Source organism: Chiloscyllium punctatum, chromosome 29 (genome assembly GCF_047496795.1).
Source record: "Chiloscyllium punctatum isolate Juve2018m chromosome 29, sChiPun1.3, whole genome shotgun sequence".
NCBI classification, from domain to species: Eukaryota; Metazoa; Chordata; class Chondrichthyes; order Orectolobiformes; family Hemiscylliidae; genus Chiloscyllium; species Chiloscyllium punctatum.
The window spans coordinates 35,836,342-35,860,466 of record NC_092767.1 but is presented as its reverse complement, the minus strand read 5'-3'; the positions used below and the strand labels follow the sequence as shown (position 1 = coordinate 35,860,466).

Below are 24,125 nucleotides of genomic sequence, written 5' to 3'. Positions count from 1 at the left end.
TGATAAGCAAACTACCCAGTGAACTGCCATTTTAATCTTCTCACAACTATTTCATTGAAAATTAATGCCTGTTAAAATTAACTTACAGTAAACTAGATAGCCCTAGAGTTAGAATCTCATTAAAGAACAATAAATATGCAATTAATTCTAGAAATAGCAGTCTCGGTCCCACTCTTAATCCCAGGACTGTACTGCTCCCCCACCAGCCTGACTCCCAATGCCCTTAAACCTGATGGGGAGGGCAAGGTGAATGGTGGTTTCAGGTAAGAACAGAGTGAGTCATCTGACCGTTACTGACCAATCAGCAGCCCTTCTGTCCAAAACGTTACTTTGGCATTGTGACGTCACTCCCCTCCAGGTCTGGCCCCGGAAGCTCCTTCCGCTGCCTCAGCCCCTCAAGGTGTGTCCTCAAACCCGAGCCCGCTCCTTCGGGATTGATGTGGAAGCTCCCACTGAGTGAGACCGTTTCATGCCGGGTCACAGGAAGCCTTGACTGTGCTGGGTGTTGACAGTGTCAGTTAAATATTAATCTGCTCAACCTGTCACTGAGAGAGGTGTGAAAAAGGGGATAAATCGGAATCACCTTCTTCTGTGCTGTCGATCTCTACGACAATCATATAACCAGAAGGTAACACTCTGAGATCTTAATCAAGGTGCGGGAACAAATGACTGCAGATGCTGGAATCGGAACTGAAAACAACAAATGCTGGAGATCACAGCGGGTCAGATAGCATTCACAGGGAGAACAAGCTGACGTTTCGAGTCTAGATGACTCTTCATCTTAATCAATACAGTTAAATATTTTTAGTGTTTTGATATCAACACGATCTATTTGCTGTTATTAGAATGTAGTTTGCTTCCATTTGTTGAATAGCAGCAGCAACAAAATTCCGCCAGCATTTTGATCAGTCTAACAACAATGGTACATATTCTTTTGTTTAGCTTGTGAACAAATGCAAAATTATGATGGATGGAGTAAATGTGGGACAAATACAATGTACTTCAATGAAAGGAAGAAATGGAAAAGGTAAAGTTCAAAGATCAGTTGTGTTACTGGCAATATTCCCTGATGAGTATCAGACCCTCCAGGATAGAATGTTACAATTTCAGGAAAGGCTGAGAAGTAACTGTTGCTATCAGAATGGGAAACAGCATGGCAGGCATCTCAGGAGACTGCATAGCCTGAGCACAACTTGCAGATGAATGGTATTTGGTGCTTGGCCACTGGGCAGACCACCTATGAACAAAAACAGTTGTTTTATCCCCTCATACATGATCTGTGGCAGCAGGAGAGATCATCTAGGCTCACGATCCTGCTACATGGAAACACAATTCAGTTTACTGAACCAGCTCATAACATCAATTGGATGGCCAGGCTGGTTGTAAACAGGTCTTGGCAGTGTGGCTGTGGAGGGAGGTAACTATCTGTCCTTCTGTGGTTCCATTCAAGCCCGGGTGTCCTTGGAGATGGGGCGCAGAATGTCCATCTCAATGCCTTTAGAGGGATGGAACACCACAGAGGCATACAGTGCTTTATTTCCCGTCCAACTCCATTTCGACTTTATCCCTTCCCTCTCTTCCTACTACGTCCGCTGCCACGTTTATATTTGGTATTGTATTGCCCAAAAAAGGCTGCGCTTGTAAATCATCAATTGGATATACATGAGTTTTTACTGGTGGTGGCTGCTCATTATACAAAAAAAAGAAGTTGCAGTGGGAAAGAACTCATTTTTGTGTGATAACACTTCTGGGTAGAAATATAGACTAATAAAACACAGCAATGAAGGGCTCCTATGGTGCAGGGTTAGAATTCTTAAGTGTGTTCAAGTTCAGCCTGCTACCCTAAATGTGTAATATCTATGGGCAGAGTGATTAGAAATAACTAATGAGAACTGAAACAATTTAAGTTTTTGACTCTGTCATGTAGGAGGAGAAAGAGACCATTAATCCTTGTGAAATTGCTACATAAAGACAGGAAGAGTCTGCAAGTAAAATCGCACAATTATTTATTGCAAATTAATATTTTGTATCAATGGTTGAAAGTAGAAGGTTTTTGGTGTGATATTTCTTTAGCTTTTTACATCAGATTTTTTAATTGCATGTTTTGTTCACTTTCTTCTGACAGACGGTGATGGAAAAGGAATTAGTCAATTGCTGAATAGTTACAGCGACAGGGAGTTAAACCTGATTACCCGATTCTACTGTGAGAGATTGGAGGATGCAATATTAGACTTGGTGGAGAGCATTGCCCTGACATTAACAGCAACTGATTCATTGAGCAATGGAAATTACGCTGTAAGTTATATTATAGATTTTTTCCATTATTCTATTATGAATCAGTAAAATGATTGAAGTGGGCATGTATTTGAAGGAACCTTTGGAAGTTTAAGGAAAAGTAACAAGGTTGTGCATCTCATTAATGATATGAAAAACAGTAAAAGTAAGGGTCAGGGGTACAAAAATAAAAATGCACCAGAAAATAGAAAATACTGAAACAATATTTTTTTCAAAAGAAAAAAAAATAATGAAAAGTTGTTTACTTGAAGGACCGATAACGAACTGAGAGCAAAATAGAAATTAGTGAGGTGGGACCCCATGGCTTAGTGGTTCGTGGATGAAATCATGTGATGATGAAAACCACATGACAGAGAATGTCAGGATAACAGATCAGTTTTAGCGAGATGGAAGAAATGCCATGATGAATATTTCACTGGGAAGAATAGCTTGTGTGTGCTCTGCAAGCAACAAGATTCTAGCAGAGAGCACAAATAAAAATACCATGGTGGGGAGGGATTGGGGTCAGCGGTTTTAAGGGAGACACTGGAATACCCATTGAGTTCCGTTTCCAAATCGATTATGATGGAATTCTTCAGTTTATGTTGTATGCAGCTTTTGGTTTAAGCCCGAACACTATGGTCATTGTGTCATTCAGAACTGAGAGAGCTAAGTTTGGCTCGACCTAGAAATAAGTGAAACATTGTCATGGGCGGCACGGTGGTGTAGTGGTTAGCATTGCTGCCTCACAGCACCAAGGTCCCAGGTTCAATTCCAGCCTCAGGCAACTGCCTGGGAGTTTGCACGTTTCTCCCCGTGTCTGCGTCGGTTTCCTCCGGGTGCTCCGGTTTCCTCCCACAGTCCAAAGATGTGCAGGTCAGATGAGTTGGCCATGTTAAATTGCCCATAGGTTAGGTGCGTTCGTCAGAGGGAAATGGGTCTGGGTAGGTTACTCTTCGAAGGGCCTGTTTCCACACTGTAGGGAATCTAAAAAAAATAAGAAATGTGTTGTCAAGTTTTAAACAGGTCACCTTATGAAGTTCAAGTTCAAGTACCAGTAAGGTGCCACTCATGTCACTGAGGCAGGTAATGTTGAGGGACTCTTGAAGAAGTGTCCTGTCCAGATCATCAAAAGTGAGGAATTGCAACCCCTTGTGAAGTTTTTTTGACTTGGTAGATTAGATTAGATTCCTTACAGTGTGGAAACAGGCCCTTCAGCCCAACAAGTCCATACCGACCCTCCGAAGAGTAACCCTGAAGAAGGGCTTATGACCGAAACGTCGATTCTTGTGTTTCTTGGATGCTGCCTGACCTGCTGCGCTATTCCAGCAACACATTTTCAGCTCATCCTTAAATACAGGTGAGGTGCCGGAGGACTGGAAGGTTGCTCATGTTGTCCCCCTTTACAAGAAGGGTAGTAGGGATATTGCGGGTAACTACAGACCAGTGAGCCTGGCATCGGTGGTGGGAAAGTTGCTGGAGAAGGTACTGAGGGATAGGATCTATTTATATTTGGAAAACAATGGGCTTATCAGTGATAGACAACATGGTTTTGTGCGGGGGAGATCATGCCTTACCAACTTATTAGAGTTCTTTGAGGAAGTGACCAAGTTGATAGATGAAGGAAGGGCTGTTGATGTCGTATGCATGGACTTTAGTCTACTATGGGGAACCTTATCAAATGCCTTACTAATGGAGAAAGTGAAGTCACATGGTGTGCAGGGTGTTCTAGCTAGGTGGATAAAGAACTGGTTGAGCAACAGGAGACAAAGAGTAGTAGTTGAAGGGAGTTTCTTGAAATGGAGAAAGGTAACCAGTGGTGGTCCACAGGGATCAGTGTTGGGGCCACTGTTGATTGTGATATACATAAATGATCTGGAAGGTTGGTATGATCTGCAAGTTTGCAGATGACACGAAGATTGGTGGAGTAGCAGAAAGCATAAGGGACTGTCAGAGAATACAGGAGGGTATAGATAGACTGGAGAGTTGGGCGGAAAAGTGGCAGATGGTTTTCAATCCAGACAAATGTGTGGTGATGCATTTAGGCGAGACTAATTCAAGAGTGAATTATACAATGAATGGAAGAGCCTTGGGAAAAGTTGATGAGCAGAGAGATCTAGGAGTGCAGGTCCATTGTACCCTGAAGGTTGCTGCACAGGTGGATAGACTGGTCAAGAAGACATACAGTATGCTTGCCTTCATTGGACGGGGTATTGAATATAACAGCTGGCAAGTCATGTTAAAATTGTACAAGACATTGGTTCGGCCACATTTAGAATACTGTGTACAGTTCTGGTCGCCACATTACCAAAAGGATGTGGACGCTTTGGAGAGGTTGCAGTTTAGGTTTACGAGGGTATTGTCTGGTCTGGAAGGTGTTAGCTATGAAGGGAGGTTGAGTAGGTTAGGTTTATTTTCATTAGAAAAAAGGAGATTGAGGGGGATCCTGATTGAGGTTTACAAAATCATAAAGGATATAGACAGGGTGGATAGAGGTAAGCTTTTACCCAGGGTGAAGGATTCAATAACAAGAGGTCACGCTTTCAAGGTGAGAGATGGAAGAGTTAAGGGGGATACACACGGCAAGTACTTCACACAGAGTGTGGTGGGTGTCTGGAGCGCGTTGCCAGCAGAGGTGGTAGAGGCAGGCACAGTAGATTTATTTAAGATGTGTCTGGGCAGATGCATGAGTAGGTGGGGAGCAGAGGGATACAGATGCTTAGGAATTGGGCGACAGGTTTAGACAGTACATTTGGATCGGCTTAGGCTTGGAGGGCCGAAGGGCCTGTTCCTGGACTGTAAATTCTCTTTGTTCTTCGTTCTTTGTAAGCACACATGTTGAAAAGGCAAAACTTCATGCAGTTGCAGTGATGTTAATATTGTGTCTGTTGGTGAGCTGAAGGATATTTATGACTTCAATTATTGGAGTTTCATGATGTTATCAGAACTAGTTACCCAAATTGTCCCAAATACCATAATGACCGTTGATATCCTTTCAATTCTTACTGCAATAAAATCCTGGTAATTACAAACTTTTCAATGTTTCCTACAAAATTTCTACTTTATTGTTTTGGATCTCCTTTTTGTTTCTTTGGATATAGCAGTGAAACTAGTCCACTTTTAATGTAGGAATTCAATGAAGGTGTTGTGGTTCTAGCTATTAAAGTGACAACATGGATCTCATGTTCGCATCATAGTTCAAGTGTTATGGATTCAAACCCAAACCCCAAAACTTCCACTTCCAATACTGTAGAGTCCGGTTTTGTTTATCACATAACTTGTTAACTGCAAGTTTCATGTCATATCCAATAGATTCCTCTATTCCTGATGAAGGGCTTTTGCCCAAAACATCGATTTTCCTGCTTCTCGGATGCTGCCTGAAATGCTGTGCTTTTCCAGCACCACTCTAATCTAGAATCTGGTTTCCAGCATCTGCAGCCCTTGTTTTTGCCTACTACTAATGTCTCCCTCATAGTACTTCTTCACAAGGGGAGGGAAAGTCTCATCAGTGTGCTGAGATGAATATTCTTCACCAATGGAACATCATTAATGTAACAGCTTTTCACAATTCCGACACTGCTGTTTATCATTTTCTCTCTTTCATTGTTTTCCTTTCTTTTTCTTCCTTTTCTGGTTTATTCCATTGTTCTTCCTTTGTTTCTTTCTTTCCCATCTTTTTCCCTCATTTCCTCCATCAATTCATTCTTCCATTCCGTTCCTTCATCTATTGTTTCCCTTTTCCCGTTTCCCTTTCTATTTTACCTGTTCTTCTCTTTTATTCCAGTATATCCGTAATCTGTCAGAGCATCAACAGAGAAAGGAAGCAGCAAAACATCTTCTGAGCACAGTGACCAAAACCAATGGCTGCAGAGAACGAATATTTTGGGAAACATTGGTGAAAATGCAAGAATCAAAGCCAAAACTGAAACTCATTCTGAAAGAAATTCAGAGCAGAGGTATTGTACGGTCCAATTATTTCTAGCAATCAAACATGGTTGCCTCTTTAATGGGTGAGGCTGCCACACACTACTAATGAAATGAAACATCTTTCCCAGGTTTTGACTTGCTTTATAATGCACGCATCGGAGAGATGGAAGGAGAGCTATCAGATCACCTCAAAGGTAAGTCAAAATAAAAGTAATCGTTAATCATAAAAATGTACTGCATTAATTAAGTTCTAACATTTTATTTGTGTCTCACATTTCATCACTGAAAGGAAACAAACCCTCCAAATTATTACCATTAACTGTTTCTATAAAATGCAATCAAAGTTACAACACGAAGCAAATGAACTGGAACTTGGGCATGGACAAATTCAATGCCACATGTGTGATATTGAGCTTTGTTGGAAATTGCTGAATGCTAATTTTGATTTTCCCAGCTGCTCTGGAGCAGACTGAGCCCAACTTTCCAGTTTTAGATGCTGAACCACAAGGTCACAATCAGCTTTGCAAGTCAGTTGGTTTCAAAATCTTCCCTGGTACTTTGTCAGGCCATTATTTCTTTTCCCTTCAGTCACATCAGGATCTGAAAAGAAGTCTTGCTTTTACTGTCAATACTCGGCCTTAGGGTGCCTTTATGCAAATGTAAACCTCAATATCACCAGAGTCTCAGAGTCTACAAAGTCTATATTGGGCTGGAGTCACATAGAGCTCCAGACCCAGTTAAAGCTTGAATCAAATACATGACAGACTGAGTAAAGATGATGTCATTTATAGGATCACATTTGGTTCTGGACTAGTTACTGATGAAGTCAGATCTGGTGAATACAGAAGTTAGAGTATGGTCCCACAGTGTGGACAGAGTGAACTGATATGTATGTACTGGTTGAAGAAGGTCTTGATTCATATGTCGGCTCCACCCTGGGCAATGACTTGAAACACACATTGACCTAAAGAAGGTGAGGATATGGGTCACGTATAGAAACAGAATCTTTAAACATCCAAGTGTCATATTTCTACCAACTGCATATGTAGTAGAGTTCAACATGTATCAGATTGCACACATGTTGTTTGGGCATTGAATGAAGGCACAAATAGGGCTACAATGATATTAGCTTGACCGAATTGATCAACCAGGACTAGATAAGGAATTGTTTTTCAATAAGTCACATATCCCAGAAACACATTTCTACACACAGTACTGAAACATTGGATTTGTGAAGAGCCCATATTTGCTGAAATCTTACTGACGTCAGGTGGCTGTGTCAAAGACTGTACTCAATTGTCTGGCCTGGCAATTAGTTGACTTGGAAACATATTTAGGCTCATATCGAGATAAGATTTGCTTCATCTATGTCTCGGACTTGTTGAAACATGAAATCAAATATGGGGTCAAACTGGGTATAGGTACATTCACACGAAGATTCAGAATAGATAGGGAGTCCATTCACATACAATCTTAGACTGTACAATGAGAGGCTTCAGCTTTCGCACTGAAATGGACAATGAGTTGATAAAATTGGTGGAAGATCCCAATGTGATCCTTATACATCGACAGTGTTATTTTATAATTATGGTTCACATAGCACATTTAATTGTATCACTGGTTTTCATCCTGTTCCCAACAGTAAGCATTGAAAAAGTGAGAGTTATGCACAGTCCCTATTCAGCCAGTGGGCTATATGTTTACATTAGGTATAAATTGTCTGAGATTGAAGCAGACATCAATCTTAGAAACACTCTGATACTATCTCCACTAGGGACAACAGACAAAACAAAAATGAATGCAGTAAATAATAATAAGTGAACAATGTGATAATATTTGGCTTCTCAGATGTTCCAATGTTAAATTCTCCTCAAATGGAGATGGAGATGACGATAGAGTGGAGGGGCTTGTCTGTTATAATGTAAAATCTACTATAATTCAGTATTTATTCGGCAAGATTAATTTCTAGCACGGCGGAGTAAAATTTGGATTTGACTCCCATATTTTGTATTGCTACCCAACTCAAACTCCTTGCTTCTCGTTAATTGTTTTAATGTAGTTAATTAACAAATAAGAACAATGCCAACATAATTTTGATCATTTTCATGAAAGGTATGCAAGATCAACACAAGCAACACCTCCTCCATCAAACCGAGCATGTGTTCAAACACACCATCAAAGGAGACAGCAAAGTAACGACCATTTCCCTCACTGATCGATATACAGAGCTTATCATTATTTCCACTCTGCGTGAACGGAGACTAGTGGAACATGAGCTCCTTTCCAGAGGCAGAGAACATGAAGAATGGCAGCGGAAGTACGTCACCAGTGAACTTGAAAAAATCCGGGTTGATCAATTATTCAGGAGCAGTTTTGGTCACTCCAGCCTGTCTGGCACCACGGTGGTTAGCGGAGTGGCTGGCATTGGTAAGACAACAATGGTGCAGAGGATGGTCCATGAATGGGCAGCAGGAAACATCTATCCTCAGTTCCAATTTGTTCTACATTTCACATTTCGAAATCTTAATGCCATCAACAGAGCCATTTCTCTGACTGAAATGGTATTGGATCAGTACCCTTATTTAGCAAAGATAATTGAAGATATCTGGATGAAACCTGAATATCTTCTCTTGGTTTTTGATGGATTAGATGAGTACAAACACCAGATTGATTTCACTGGCCACGTGGCTGGTGATGTCTCTGCGAATCACTGTGTTGCGCCTGACTGCAGATGTGAAGTTTTTGAAATGGTGCACTCCCTGGTACAGCAACAGCTGCTCAGAGGTTGTTCTGTGCTGGTTACCAGCCGGCCGACTGCCCTTAACTCATTGGAAAAGGCCAATGTCAACCTTTGGGCTGAGATCCTGGGCTTTCTTGCTGATGAAAGAAAAGAGTTTTTCAGAAAGTTTTTTGGCAGTGAGCAACTCGCTACCAATGTCTTCAAACACGTCGAGGAGAATGAGATCCTGTACACCATGTGCTACAACCCTTCATATTGCTGGATCATTTGCTCAACCTTAGGCCCGCTCTTTACACAGCTGAAGTGCAAGCAACCTCTTCCCAAAACCATCACTCAACTTTTCTCCATCTACCTTTCCAACCTCTTGGACAACCACAAGCGAGATGTTGAGGACCAGCGGATGGTTTTACAGCGACTCGGGGAATTGGCTTACCAGGGAGTTTCGAAAAGGAGAATTGTTTTTAATGAGAATCACTTCATTCAGCATCAGCTGGAGTCCAGCAAATTCATTTCAGGATTCATGATGGAGATCTTGGAAAGGGATGACACAGCTAAAAACATTGTGTACACATTTCTCCACCTTACCATCCAGGAATTCTTGGCCGCCCTGGCTCAGTATTTGAGTCCAAAGCATCAGAATGTGGTGGAAATGCTTCACTGTGCTTTTAAGAAGGACGATGGTCGGTTTGAGATTTTTATTCGATTTTTAGTTGGTCTTTCAACACCCACTTCATCCCGAAATCTGGAACCGTTCCTGGGTCCGCTGTCTCATCACACGACCTGTCAGGTGATAGACTGGCTGCAGGCCAATGTTCAGGCAGAAATCAAAAACCTGGACAGAGTCACTGGAAAGAGGAAACTGCTGAACACATTCCATTATTTGTCGGAGTCTCAGAATAGAGCTTTAGTTCAGAAGACCATTGGATCTGTGGAACGTTTGAACTTTGGGGACTCCAATCCAAAGAATGCACTGAGATTGAACCCAATGGACTGTTTTATAATGTCTCATGTTGTACAACTTTGTGAATCAGTGATGGAGTTGAATTTGGAGAAATGTTATATTCAGGAGGAGGGGATCAAACGATTGGCCCCTGCAATCCACAAGTGCAAAGTTCTAAGGTATGTTTGATCCGGATGAAATTAGATAACATGTCAGCAATGACCCATTGATTTTCTCTTATAAATTCCAACTGATATGAATTTCATAGGATCATAGAATCTCTACAGAGCAGAAAACGGTCATTTGGACCATCTAGTCTGCTTCAACCCTCTGAAGTGCATCCCATCCAGACCCCTCCCCTATCCCTGCATTTCCCAAGGGACATGAAAGGCTATAGAAAAGATTGAGAAGGATGTTGCCAGGGTTGGAGCGTTTGACCTAAGGGAGAGGCTGAATGGACTGGGACTGTTTTCCCTGGAGCATTGAAGGCTGAGGGTGACCTTATATATAGAGTTTATAAAGTCATGAGGAACATGTTAAGGGTAAATAGGCAAGGTCTTTTCCTTGGGATCTGGGAGTGAGAGGGGAAAGATTTAAAAGGTACTTAAGGGGCAACTTCTTCACACAGGATGGTGTGGGTATGGAATGAGCTGCCAGGGGAAGTGGTGGAGGCTGGTGCAATTACAACATTTAAAAGGCATCTGGATGGGTATATGAATAGGAATCATTTAGAGGGATATGAGCCAAATGCTGGCAAATTTGATTAGATTAATTAAGAATATCTGGTCGGTATGGATGAGTTGGACCAAAGGGTCTGTTTCCTTGTTGTACATCTCTATGACTCTATAACCCATCTAGTCTGCACATCCCTGGAAACTATGGGCAATTTAGCACGATCAGTCCATCTGGCCTGCACATAGATGACTGTGGGAGGAAACCAGAGTACCCAGAGGCAACCCCCGCAGACACTGGACGAATGTGCAAACTCCACACTGACAGTCACCCAGGGGTGGAATCAAACCCAGATCCCTGGTGCTGTGAGGAAACAGTGCTAATTGTTGAGCCATTTGTCACTATAGTAGCTGAATCACAATTACTATTCGTTTTTTTTCTTGAGAGTCAAGGAGTTTTCCATGCTTTTTATTTATTTTTAATGATACTCCTGCATTGACCTTGATACTGAGTGAAAACTATAATAGAAAAAAAAGCACCAGGCTAACTTAGTTGGTCTTACACTGTGAGACATTCAAAAGCCACAAGGAGTCTGGCAAAGTCTTTAACTAGTGCTATGACAAGGAAACAAAGAACCGAGCCAAATCATCGTACCTCTGTGTTCACAACAGAGTAAAATTAAAACCTTCAAAGATTTTAACCTGAACAATTCCTAACCAGACTTTATAACCAATCGCAGACTCTGTTGATAATGAAACCTAGACGGTGGGTTAATAACTGAAACGGAAAAAAGCAATTTATTACCAATATAGGAACTTTAGCAGAGCAAAATTAAACAACAAAGTTTGAAACCAATAACCTTGTTTCCAGGGCAATTCACACAAAAGACAGACAGACAGACAAATAAACACAGTGAAGGGATAATTAAAATAAAGTAACAAAACTGGCCAGATTAAGTGGTTTTCATATCTTATTCTCAATGTATATTTGATGGTTTCTTTGTTAATTTTCTGAAGATATCGATCTGTGCCACCTTTGAACTCACTCTGAGGACTGAAATTCTGAAATAAAGTACAAGGTTAGGCAGGGAGCATTTAAATCTTCATGCTGTAACATCAATAGCTAGGTTCATTCTCTCAAAAGCACAGTCCCAAAACCAACTTAAACCGTGATCTATGTCTATGTTTGACCATGTCGTTCTCTCCCAGAAACAAATGGAAATTGCAGTTCTGAGGAAAGCTCATTGGACCAAAATATATCTATCCACAGATGCTGCCAGACCTGCTGCGCTTTTCCCTCAATTTTTGTTTTTGTTTCTTATGTCCAGTATCCGCAGTTCTTTTGATTTTATGTTCTATCCCAGGCTTGTTCACAACAATTCCCAGGTACTGATCAATGCCCAAACATTTCTTATCTGGTTCAATGTGCTGCTCTCCCACCGTGCTGAAACATCTACAGGATCCTATTGATCAAGAGCTAACCTGTCATTAACTGTGAGGCCCCACCTCGCGAACAAACAGCAGCTTGTTTGTTTGTTTTGTTGAAACTCAAGTTGCTGTCCACAATCCAAAGATCATTTCCAGCTCATTGCAGTTCACTGCTACAAATCAAAATTGATGAAATAATAAATTAAATGAAAAGTTGGCGAATGTTTGAACACTAATCCTAAGAGGCCCTCAATTAAATGAACAGACCTGGTGTGTGTCTGAACACAGTTCACTGACAGAGAATAGCAATGGAGATCAGGTGGCAAATCAAACTGTTGAACCCAATCTCTGTTACCAATTGTGTGCCATTGCAGAGATGAATATCATCCTTTGCAGTTTACTTTTACAAACCAAAGCTAATCTGGTATTGTATTTGACCCAACCATTCACGAGATAAATAGTAAGTGAATGCTGTACCTAGTTCAATGTAGAATACGTTGCTAACACAGCAAGGCTGCCATTCATGTATCTGAAACTGTTACGGGTGAGGGTCAGGGTGGTTTTGAAATAGAGGTTCAACAGTCTGTGATTTACAGGAGGCATGATCTGCCCTTTGTGGTAGCACAAAATTCACCATTCACCTCAGCAGGAGGGAGATTGGGCAGCTCATCACCACATATTTTACATGACTGTTGGGATGAACGATTATCCATTCTGCTTGGAACTGAAAACATGGCTTGTGTATTGTTAAATACAATAGAGATGCAGGAATTTATTGATTGATTGATGTCTATAAGTCTTTTTCTTTGTTGTGTTATCCAAGCAGGGCAATAATGCCTCACAATTAACCATTGCTTTTACTCTTTGCTGGATTACATATGGATGAGTTCAATGGAATATAATTGCACAAATGTTTAAAAAAATTGGAGATAAGACAATCAATTTTCTGTCTTGCGTTCAACTTGTCAGAGTCAAATAACATGGAAACAGACCCTTTCCAGTCCATGCTGAACGTAATTCCAAACTAAACTAGTCCCACCTGCCTGCTCCAGGCCCATATCCCTCCAAACCTTTCCTTCTCATGTATTTATCGAAATATCTTTTAGAATCATAGAGATGTACAGCACGGAAACAGACCCTTCAGTCCAACCTGTCCACGCCGATCAGATATCCCAACCCAACCTAGTCCCACTTGCCAGCCCCGGCCCATATCCCTCCAAACCCTTCCGATTCATATACCCATCCAAATGCCTCTTAAATGTTGCAATTGTACCAGCCTCCACCACATCCTCTGGCAGCTCATTCCATACACATACCACCCTCTGCGTGAAAAGGTTGCCCCTTAGGTCTCTTTTATATCTTTCCCCTCTCACCCTAAACCTATGCCCTCTAGTTCTGGAATACTCAACCCCAGGGAAAAGACTTTGTCTACTTAGCCTATCCATGCCCCTCATACTTTTGTAAACCTCTATAAGGTCACCCCACAGCCTCCGATGCTCCAGGGAAAACAGCCCCAGCCTGTTCAGCCTCTCCCTATAGCTCAAATCCTCCAGCCCTGGCAACATCTTTGTAAATCTTTTCTGAACCCTTTCAAGTTCAGAACACCTTTCCAATCGGATGGAGACCAGAATTGCACACAATATTCCAACAGGGGCCTAACCAATGTCTGCTACAGCCGTATTGTTTGAAATATGTGTTCACTAGTCATCAACTAATTCAGTCAGAATAGTTATGCAAGATTTCAATCTGTTTTCTAATACTGCACAACACTGTTCTATCTGCCCATGCCTCAGTGTGTCAATGAGAAACAATTGGATGGAGTTTCTGTAAGGTGAAGTTTATGCTATGTTAATCAGAGAGATTGTTTTTTCCTTCTTGTCTGTTAGGCTGAATGACAATAACATTGGAGATACAGGAGTCAACATTTTGACTGCATCTTTGGTGCATTCGGAATGCAAAACAAAGCGATTGGAGTAGGTAATCTTCCCAACATTAACCCCAAATTTTATGTGCAATGATTTGTGGCAAGTCGGGAATTTGCTGTATCTTTGGAATGACCACTGTTGAATATATAGGGGAAGGTGAGGACTGCAGATGCTGGAGATTAGAGTCAAGAGTGTGGTGCTGGAAAAGCACAGCCAGTCCGGCAGCATCCGAAGAGCAGAAGAATCGATGTTTTGAACATAAACCCTTCATTAGGACTCTTGATGAAGGGTTTATGTTCGGAATGTCGATTTTCCTGCTTCTCGGATGCTGCCTAACCGGCTGTGCTTTTCCAGCACCACATTCTTCGATCTTGGTAGACTGCACCTGGAGTATTCTGTTCTGTTCTGCACAACAAGTATATATTAGACTGCAATCAAATTTCAACAGGAAGGTATTAGGGAGAAATTGAATCAGAATCTTTTTGTGGAAATTATGGTCACATGGTAACCAATGGAGATGTTTAAAATGCTGAATGATGGGACAGGGTCGTTAGCTAAAAGATCGAGGAAAGAGCATTATTTTAAAGTTACAGTTAAGCCATCATTCGGGAGCCAGTTCAAACCACACTTCTTCCAACTAGAGAAGCACAATTTTCAGATTCTCAACAAAAAGAGTTGTTAAGATTCAGAGACGAAAGTAAAAAAGTTAATTTTTTTTTCTTCAATTAATACAATTTGGCCTAAGCTGATGTGTTTACATCCCACGTTGTTACAATGCTTGAGGAGAGATGCAGGACATTGGAGAAAGGAAGAAATGACTCATGAAAAGGATTTCATGGATCATGAACATAAGGTCTGAAGATAGATTGCAAACATTGGATCTGTCTCCATGAAGGAAAGGAAGCTGTGATGTAATTTGAATGAAGTATTAAAAATGATAATTTCAGTGGAAAGAGTCGGTAGCAATAAACTGTTCACTGCCATGAAATGATCAAGTATATCAGCACAAAAATTCAAGAAATTGCCAAAAGAAGCAAGAACAATGTGAGATCATCTTTTCTGCACAGTGACTGGTTAAGGTTGGAATGTTGTGCCTGACTGACATCATGGCAGAGGCTGGTTCAACTGAAGTGTTCAAAAAGGAATTAAACTTTGATATGGAAAGGCCCAGTGCACAGGGACACGGGATACAGAGTGGCAGGAAGTGAATTGCTCATTCGGAGCCTCGAATCACCTCCTCCTGCACTGTACCCTGTTTGATTCTTTTCAAAATTAAGAGTAATGCCTTTCAATTAAGGAATAATAGTGTTAAAGACTAAAAGCATTAAAGTTAATTGATTATTAGTTTGTCATTACTGAGTCAAATAAAATGAAAAGGAGGCTGATGGTTCAAAAGCTTTCTCACTTTGTTATGCTGATCCAATTATTGCTCTTCCTTCTCAGTGGAATTTCTTTTATCTTTTCAAGCTGTATTGAAAACTGATTTGTAATTATCAATCTTTAGTTTGCAGGATAACAATCTGACATTAGCTTGCATTGAAGACCTGAGGATGGCATTTAGTCAGAGCGAATCATTGTCAATGCTATACCTGGATGGAAATAAATTCACAGATGATTGCATTCCGAAAATGAGAAACTTCATCATCAACTGCAAGAATTTGGAGCTGATTCAGTGAGTGCATATGTTAAAACATTAAACATTTCCATTGTATTGTAAACAATAATTTCCTTAAGTCATGTCCACAGCAAGTTCTTCAGGGGTGCTTAACATATTAATTCACCTGAACATAGAAAATCAGAACAGCAGCAGGCCATTCAGCCCATAGACCCTGATCTATCATTATATATACCATGAATGATTATCCAACTTTAAACCCTATTCCTGTTTTCTCTTTGATATCCTTGACCCCTTTAACCCTGAAGAACTTTATCTGCCTGGTGTTATAGAGATGTTCAGCACAGAAACAGGCTTTTTTGTCTAACTGTCCATGTTGAACAGATACCCCAAATTAATCTAGTTCAGATGGAGTTTAATTTAGATAAATGTGAGGTGATACAGTTTGGAAAGGCAAATCAGGGCATGACTTATACACTTAATGGGAAGGTCCTGGGGACTGTGCTGAACAAAGAGACCTTGAAGTGCAGGTTCATAGTTCCTTGTAAGTGGAGCCACAGGTAGATAGGATCGTGAAGAAGGCATTTGGTATGCTTTCCTTTATTGGTCAGAGGACTGAGTATAGGAGTTGGGAGGTCATGTTGAAGCTGTACATGATATTGGTTAGGCCACTTTTGGAATATTCTGCGCAATTCTGGTGTCTCTCCAAGAGGAAGGATGTTGTGAAACTTGGAAGGGTTCAGAAAAGATTTACAAAGTTATTGTCAGTGTTGGAGGCTTTGAGCTGTACGGAGAGGCTGAATAAACTCTGTTTTCTCTGGATCGTCGGAGGTTGAGGGGTGACCTTATAGAGGTTTATAAAATAATGAGTCCCATGGTTAGGGTAAATAGACAAGGTCTTTCTCTGGGATGGGGGAGTCCAGAACTAGAGGTTTAGGGTGAGAGGGGAAACATTGAAAAGGGACATAAGGGGCAACCTCTTCATGCAGAGGGTGGTGCTTGTATGGAATGAGCAACCAGAGAAATGGTGGAGGCTGGTACAATTATGATGTTTAAAAGGCATCTAGGTGGACACAAGATTAGGAAGGAAATGGGACAAGCGCTGGCGAATGGAAGTAGATTAGGTTAGGATGTGGAGCTGCCAGTGTTGGACTGGGGTATACAAAGTTAAAAATCACTCAACACCAGGTTATAGTCCAACAGGTTTAATTGGGAGCACTAGCTTTCGGAGCGCTGCTCCGGACAACCACCTGATGAAGGAGCAGTGCTCCAAAAGCTAGTGCTTCCAATTAAACCTGTTGGACTATAACCTGGTGTTGAATGATTTTTGGATTAGGTTCGGATATCTGGTCAGCATGGACGAGTTGGACCGAAAGATCTGTTTCTGTGCTGTACATGTCTCTGACTTGTTATGGACCAAGCCAGACCCCCTCAAAACATTTCAAGAAAGTAGCCTAGACCCTAACTTTGCTCGTTGTTTTAAGAAAGTGTAAAGTGGATATTCCAGGAGAGGTGCCATTGGTCAATCCACTTCGTTTTAAACAAAACCAAATTTATTTACAAGATTACCCAATGAAATAGAAGCAAAGAGAACTGAATGCAGAATAGCCTCACCTATCCAAAAACCAAACAGACTTTACCTGTTGTTCCCTATACTTGCAACAATCCCCATAAACACCTTGTGGCGCAAAAGGTAGCATCAAACACCGGGTCTTACAGGAGAGAGATGTCAGACAGAGAGGAGCAGCATGAACCTGCTTCTTTCACGTAACTGTTTCTTGGATCAGCAGCCTCAAAACACTCCCTGTCTGCTTTCAGTGAATAGCCAGATGTCCAAAAACCAAATCAAACCAGAGAAAAGCTGAGCTGGGGGAAGTGACCATTCCCCTTTCATTGCACAAATTCTTTTAAAAATAAAACTTTTTGCTGGAGGCAGTATCTGTAGCTATAATCAAACTGGCCCGAAAACCCTTTGAAACCCAAACCTTTTGGAACCTGTGTCTTTTACGATCTCTCTGGGGGGAAGAAAACCAAGTGCAAAAGAACCTTGTTAAAGGAGCAGCATCATCACAGACTCTATTTGACAGCATTTGGCCCTAATCCCCCTCAACCCTTCGCATTCATAAACCCATCCAGATGCCTTTTATATGCTGTAATTGTACCAGCCTCCACTACTTCCTCTGGCAGCTCATTCCAATCTCATACCATCCCACTGTGTGAAAAAGTTGCCCCTTAGGACCCTTTTAAATCTTGCCCCCTCAACTTAACCCTATGCCCCCTAGTTTTGGTCTCCCCCAACCCTGGGGAAAACATCTTGTCTATTTGCCCTACCCATGCTCCTCATTGTTTTATAAACCTCAATAAGGTCACCCCTCAGCCTCCCATGCTTCAAGGGTAACAACCCCAGCCTATTCAGCCTCTCCCTCTAGATCAAACCCTCCAACCCCAGCAACATCCTTGTAAATCCTTTCTGAACCATTTCAATTTTCACAACATCCTACCTATAGCAAGAAGCCCAGAGCTGCATGCAGCATTTCAAAAGTGGCCAAAGCAATGGCCTGCACAGCCACAACATGACATACTAAAGCAAAGAAATACAGATAGTAGAAACCTGAAACAAAAGCCAAAATTGCTGAAGAAACTCAACAAGCCTGACAGCATCTGTGGAGAGAAAGTAAAGTTAATGTTTCGAGTCCAGTGATCCTTCTTCACAGCTGACTCTGTTTCTCTATCTGTAAACCTGCTGAGTTTCACCAGAAATTTCTGTTCTTTTTGAGAACAATATTTAACTTTTTCTTTCCAACCATTCAGTGTTTTAGCCAACAAACATTCTCTCTGACAGTGAATATCACAGACTCACCTCAACCTGAGTGAAGAAATTTATCCTCATCTCAGCTCGAAATAGCCTACCCCAGATCCTTAGACATTGACCCTTTGTTCTGGACCTTGGGAACATCTTTCCTGTGTTTACCCTGACCTTTCCTGTTAGAATTTTGTCGGTTTCTAAAAGGTGCCCCATATTATTCTAACCTACAGTGGAAATAGTCCTAACTGATCCAGTCGCTCTTCATTCATCAGTCCTGCTATCCCATGAATCAGTCTGGGAAACCTTTGTTGTATTCCTTCTATGCATGAATGTCCTTCCTTAGATAAGGGACAAAAACTATACACATGACTTCAGGTGTGGTCTCACCAAGGCACTGCATGTAGGCAACTCGACAGCCCTGCTCCTGTCGTTGAATCCTCTTCTCTTTTTTTTCTCTTTTTCTGTCTCTCTCTCTCTCTCTGCCTCTGTCTGTCTCTCTCTCTCTTCGCCTCAGCATGCTACTCTCTAAGGGGTTGTGGGAGGGAGAGAGACTGTCACACATCTCCTTCTGGAATTTGTCTTTGCAAAGGAAGTCTGGAGAAAGATGCAGTGGCCTTTGTCAAGGTTCGTCCTGAGTAGCTCCATGACGCAAGACTGTGCTCTTCATTCTGTTCCCCGGGACGCACACCGAGACAAACATCAACTGCTCCTGGAGGACCGTCACCTTGCTTAAAGACACTCTTTGCTCTGCCTTAAAGTTGTTGATTGTTAGTTCCCGCCTGAATCACACACACTGCTGTTTACCCTCCCTTTCCAGGGGTTAATCCAGCTGTTCTTTGACACTGAACAGTCAGCAATCTCCTTCCCTGTTCTAGTGATTCAACTCCCAGAATTTTCCTCAGTCACTTCTCACTACCACCCTCTGGTGGATGCTCTTTCTCCTGCTGAGCCCCATGGCCTCCGCGATTCCCATCTCATTAAGTTGAAACAAGTTGTTATTTCTTATTGGTTCCCTTTGCGTGAGTTTCAGGTCTAATCTGGTTGACAATGTCCTCACGAATTAACGAATTTGGTCCCTTGTGTTGCTACTGAGAATCTGATGCTCCCCAGTCTTTGCCATTTGCCATTTGAAGCACGTCTTTGAGGTGGTGTTCAAAGTGCAATCGACATTTCAGTGTGAATTGATGAAAAATCAGCAAAATAAAAATCCTTGCCCATATCTGTCTTGATACCAGTCGTTAGGAAGGAGTCATTACCGTGTTAATTATGTGTGTTGTAAACTTTTTAGTGCCGAAGTTGAAACCAGATATCCATCCCATTTTCATTCCATATTCATATCTGAAACATACATCTTTAACCACACATTATATATCAGTCAGAACTATTTAATATCTTCTGAAAATACCTCTGGGCCAGACCAGGTAAGATTCCCAGATTCCCTTTGGTGATGGACATGAGTGAAGCAGATGTGTATTTACAGCAATCACTGATTAGGTTTGACAATGGTGACTATGAAACTAACTTTCAATTCCAGATGGATTAATTATTTGAGATAAAATTCAGACAGTTGCTGGTATTTGTACTCTAGGTCACTGCATTACAAGTCCAATGCAATTTCCCCCAGTCCAACTACATCCTCAATTTACATCATTCCCCAAATATCAACATCTTAGTTTCTTACAGCACTGTCTGTGTGTGCAGCAGCTCATTAGATTCTCTCTCCCCCACCACTTACACCCATTTGTTACTGTGTAGCTGCTCAAAGATTGATTTCAAAATGTGTGTTTCAATTGGAAAATTATGAATGATTCTGTCATTTGAACTTTATTAATTGGTTGGTTATTAATCATTAATTTCTTTCTTAGATTATGGAGGAATCAGTTCAGTTCAGATGGAAAGAAGCAGCTCCGATCACTGAGAGAATGCAGGGCTGGTGTCCGAGTATTTGTGTGATCAAAGGATCAAGAAATTGCTAACTATTTGGACTTGATATTACTGAGAGGTGTATTTCTCTCACCTCCATCAAGTGAAACACATGAGATATTACATTGGCTCAAGAAAACCTATTCCTGGAATTCTGAAATAGAATGGGAACGATGTGGAGTATTCAGTAGAAACTTTCAGTCGCAGTTGGTGAGTGTCGATGTGTGGGTGATATTCACCGTCGAGCACAGGGAGATGGAGCTGTGACTGTGAAGCTTTTATAAAAGAGTCCGAGAGATCGCCATCATAGAAACAGGCCTTTCGGCCAGCGTGACTATGCTATCCAGTTTTCACCTTTAAACTAGTCCCTTTTGCCTGTGTTTGGTCCATGTACCCCCCCGTATCTAACCCATCCATATACCTGTCTAAATGTTTCTTAAATGATGAAATTGCACTCACTTCCACCACCTCTGGCAGCCCATTCCAGACACTCACCATCCTCAGTGTAAAGAAAACTGCCTCTCTATACCCTTTTGTATCTCTCCCCTCTCACCTTAAACATATGCCCCAGAGTTTTAGACTCCCTTGGGGAAAAGCTGCTGGCTACCTACCTTATCTACGTCTCTCATGATTTTATAGTTCTGTATAAAGTCACCCCTAAATCTCCTGCGCTCCAGGGGAAAATGTCCCATCCTATCTCATCTCTTCTTGTAGCTCAAACCTTCCAGTCCAGGTAACATCCTAGTAAATCCTTACTGCCCTCTTTCTAGTTTGATAGTTACTTTCTACAGTAGAGCATCTAGAACTGCGTACAGTATTCCAAATGTGACCTCACTCATGTCATAGAGTCATACAGCATGGAAACAGACCGTTCAGTCCAACCTGTCCATGCCAAGCAGATATCCCAACCCAATCTAGTCCCACCTGCCAGCACCCCGGCCCAGATCCCTCCAAACCCTTCCTATTCCTATACCCATCCAAATGCCTCTTAAACGTTGCAATTGTACTATCCTCCACCACTTCCTCTGGCAGCTCATTTCATACACGTACCACCCTCTGCGTGAAATAGTTGCCTCTTAGGTCTCTTTTATATCTTTCCCCTCTCATTCTAAACCTATGCCCTCTAGTTCTGGATTCCCCAACCCCAGGGAAAAGACTTTGCCTATTTACCCTATCCATGCCCCTCATAATTTTGTAAACCTCTATAAGGTCATCCCTTAGCCGCCGACGCTCCAAGGAAAACAGCCCGAGCCTGTTCAGTCTCTCCCTATAGCTCAAATCCTCCAATCCAGGCAACATCCTTGTAAATCTTTTCTTAACCCTTTCAAGTTTCACAACATCTTTCCAATAGGAAGGAGACTACAATTGCATGCAATATTCCAACAGTGGCCTAATCCATGTCCTGCACAGCTGCAACATGATTTCCCAACTCCTATACTCAATATATAGGCGGCACGGTGGCACAGTGGTTAGCACTGCTGCCTCACAGCGCCAGAGACCCGGATTCAATTCCCGCCTCAGGCAACTGACTGTGTGGAGTTTGCACGTTCTCCCCGTGTCTGCGTGGGTTTCCTCCGGGTGCTCCGGTTTCCTCCCACAGTCCAAAGATGTGCAGGTCAGGTGAATTGGCCATGCTAAATTGCCCGTAGTGTTAGGTAAGGGGGAGATGTAGGGGTATGGGTGGGTTGCGCTTCGGCGGGACGGTGTGGACTTGTTGGGCTGAAGGGCCTGTTTCCACACTGTAAGTAATCTAATCTAATACTCTGACCAATAAAGGAAAGCATACCAAACGCCTTCTTCACTATCCTATCTACCTGCAACTCCACTTTCAAGGAGCTATGAACCTGCACTCCAAGGTCTCCTTGTTCAGCAACACTCCCTGGGACCTTTGCATTAAGTATATAAGTCCTGCTAAGCTTTGCTTTCCCAAAATGCAGCACCTCGCATTTGTCTGAATTAAATTCCATCTGCCACTTCTCAGCCCATTAGCCCATCTGGTCCAGATCCTGTTGTAATCTGAGGTAACCCTCTTCGCTGTCCACTGCACATTCAATTTTGGTGTCACTTGCAAGCTTACTAACTGTACCTCTTACGCTTACATCCAAATCATTTATATAAATGACAAAAAGTAGAGGATCCTTGTGGCACTCCCGTGGTCACAGGCCTCCAGTCTGAAAAACAACCCTCCACCACCACCAGTCTCTGTCTTCTATCTTTGAGCCAGTTCTGTATCCAAATGGCTAGTTCTTCCACTATTCCATGAGATCTAACCTTGCTAATCCGTCTCCCATGGGGAACCTTGTCAAAGCCTTACTGAAGTCCACATAGATCACATCTACTGCTCTGTCCTCATCAATCCTCTTTGTTACTTCTTCAAAGAACTTTTGTACACCTGCAACAAGGCATTCCAACTCCTGTACTCCATGCTCTGCAATTTGTTCAATTGTACAATAAACCTGTTTGTTATTAATTATTTCTTATTATTACCTGTCTTCAGTTGTACATAAAGCTATATTCAATTTGTCTTAAACATATGTTTATTACACAAACAACCATATGTTCAAGTGTGTAATTATTCCCAGCGTTAGACTTTAGACAATAGACAATAGGTGCAGGAGTAGGTCATTCAGCCCTTCAACCCTGCACCGCCATTCAATAAGATCATGGCTGATCATTCCTTATCAGTATCCTCTTCCTGCCTTATCTCCATAACCCTTGATTCCACTATCTTTGAGAGCTCTATCCAACTCTTTCTTAAATGAATCCAGAGACTGTGCCTCCACTGCCCTCTGGGGCAGAGCATTCCACACAGCCACCACTCTCTGGGTGAAGTAGTTTCTCCTCATCTCTGTCCTAAATGGTCTAACCCGTATTTTTAAGCTGTGTCCTCTGGTCCTCGTGTTTCCTGCTGCCAGAGTGTCCAATCCTTTCATAATCTTATATGTCTCAATCAGATCCCCTCTCGGTCTTCTAAACTCAAGGGTATACAAGCCCAGTCGCTTCAGTCTTTCCGTGTAAGGCAATCCTGCCATTCCAGGAATTGACCTCGTGAACCTACGCTGCACTCCCTCAATAGCCAGAATGTCTTTCCTCAAATTTGGAGACCAGAACTGCACACAATATTCCAGGTGTGGTCTCACCAGGGCCCTGTACAGCTGCTTCTATACTCAATTCCTCTTGTTATGAAGGCCAGCATGCTATTAGCCTTCTTCACTACCTGCTGTACCTGCATGCTTGTCTTCATTGACTGGTGTACAAGAACACCCAGATCTCTTTGTATTGCCCCTTTACCTAAATTGATTCCATTGAGGTAGTAATCTGCCTTCCTGTTCTTGCCACCAAAGTGGACAGTCTGTGTTTGATACTGGGTCAGAGATTGGTCAGCGCTGTAGCTGTTCCCCTGTGGGAATGATAGGGTCTGCATCAACAGTATGTGTAAAATCAGTCAGGATCAGGTCGTAGTTTGGAACCAGTGACCATCTGCACAATGTGTGCCTGTCCCACTCTCATCAAATACACTGGAGACCCCGACACTTGCAGAGATCCCACTAACAAAACTCTGAAAGAAATCACATTTGTAAGGGAAGATTAATTAAGTAATCTCCCTCCCAGTCGCTTAAAAGGCCATTTTTTGATGCTTCCACTGCATTCACTGTGATTTCACTTTGAACATCTCTGGTCCCTATCTCATGTCGGCTTGCAGGGTTGGGTCAACTTGTCAGAGTCCAAAGGCAATTTTGTTGATTTGTCTGTTAAATATTTGCCTCTAACACAGATCTCCACAAGGCTCCATTCAGTCTTAGAGTTCAACAAATTGTGCATCGTCCAATGGTAAAGACTGGAAAGGACCCAGCATCTCATTGTGCACCCATGTGT

The 24,125-nt window shown here is 42.0% G+C and overlaps 1 protein-coding gene across 3 annotated transcripts; it reads left to right on the top strand.

Annotated features, from left to right (window-relative positions):
- Positions 1-387: 387 nt before the first annotated feature.
- LOC140454417 (NACHT, LRR and PYD domains-containing protein 3-like) lies at positions 388-20,369 on the top strand. 3 transcript variants are annotated; one of them, XM_072549126.1, is made up of 8 exons: positions 964-1,027; positions 2,126-2,295; positions 6,059-6,230; positions 6,330-6,395; positions 8,314-10,060; positions 13,867-13,953; positions 15,410-15,577; positions 20,192-20,369. In XM_072549126.1, exons 1-8 carry the CDS (start codon positions 964-966, stop codon positions 20,277-20,279), a joined length of 2,562 nt encoding a protein of 853 aa, XP_072405227.1. In that variant the 3' UTR covers positions 20,280-20,369. The 3 variants fall into 3 exon arrangements, with proteins under 3 accessions (XP_072405229.1, XP_072405227.1, XP_072405228.1); XM_072549128.1 differs by lacking the exons at positions 964-1,027; positions 2,126-2,295 and adding an exon at positions 388-628; XM_072549127.1 differs by lacking the exon at positions 20,192-20,369 and having other exon boundaries at positions 975-1,027; positions 13,867-13,957; positions 15,410-15,474.
- Positions 20,370-24,125: the final 3,756 nt, after the last annotated feature.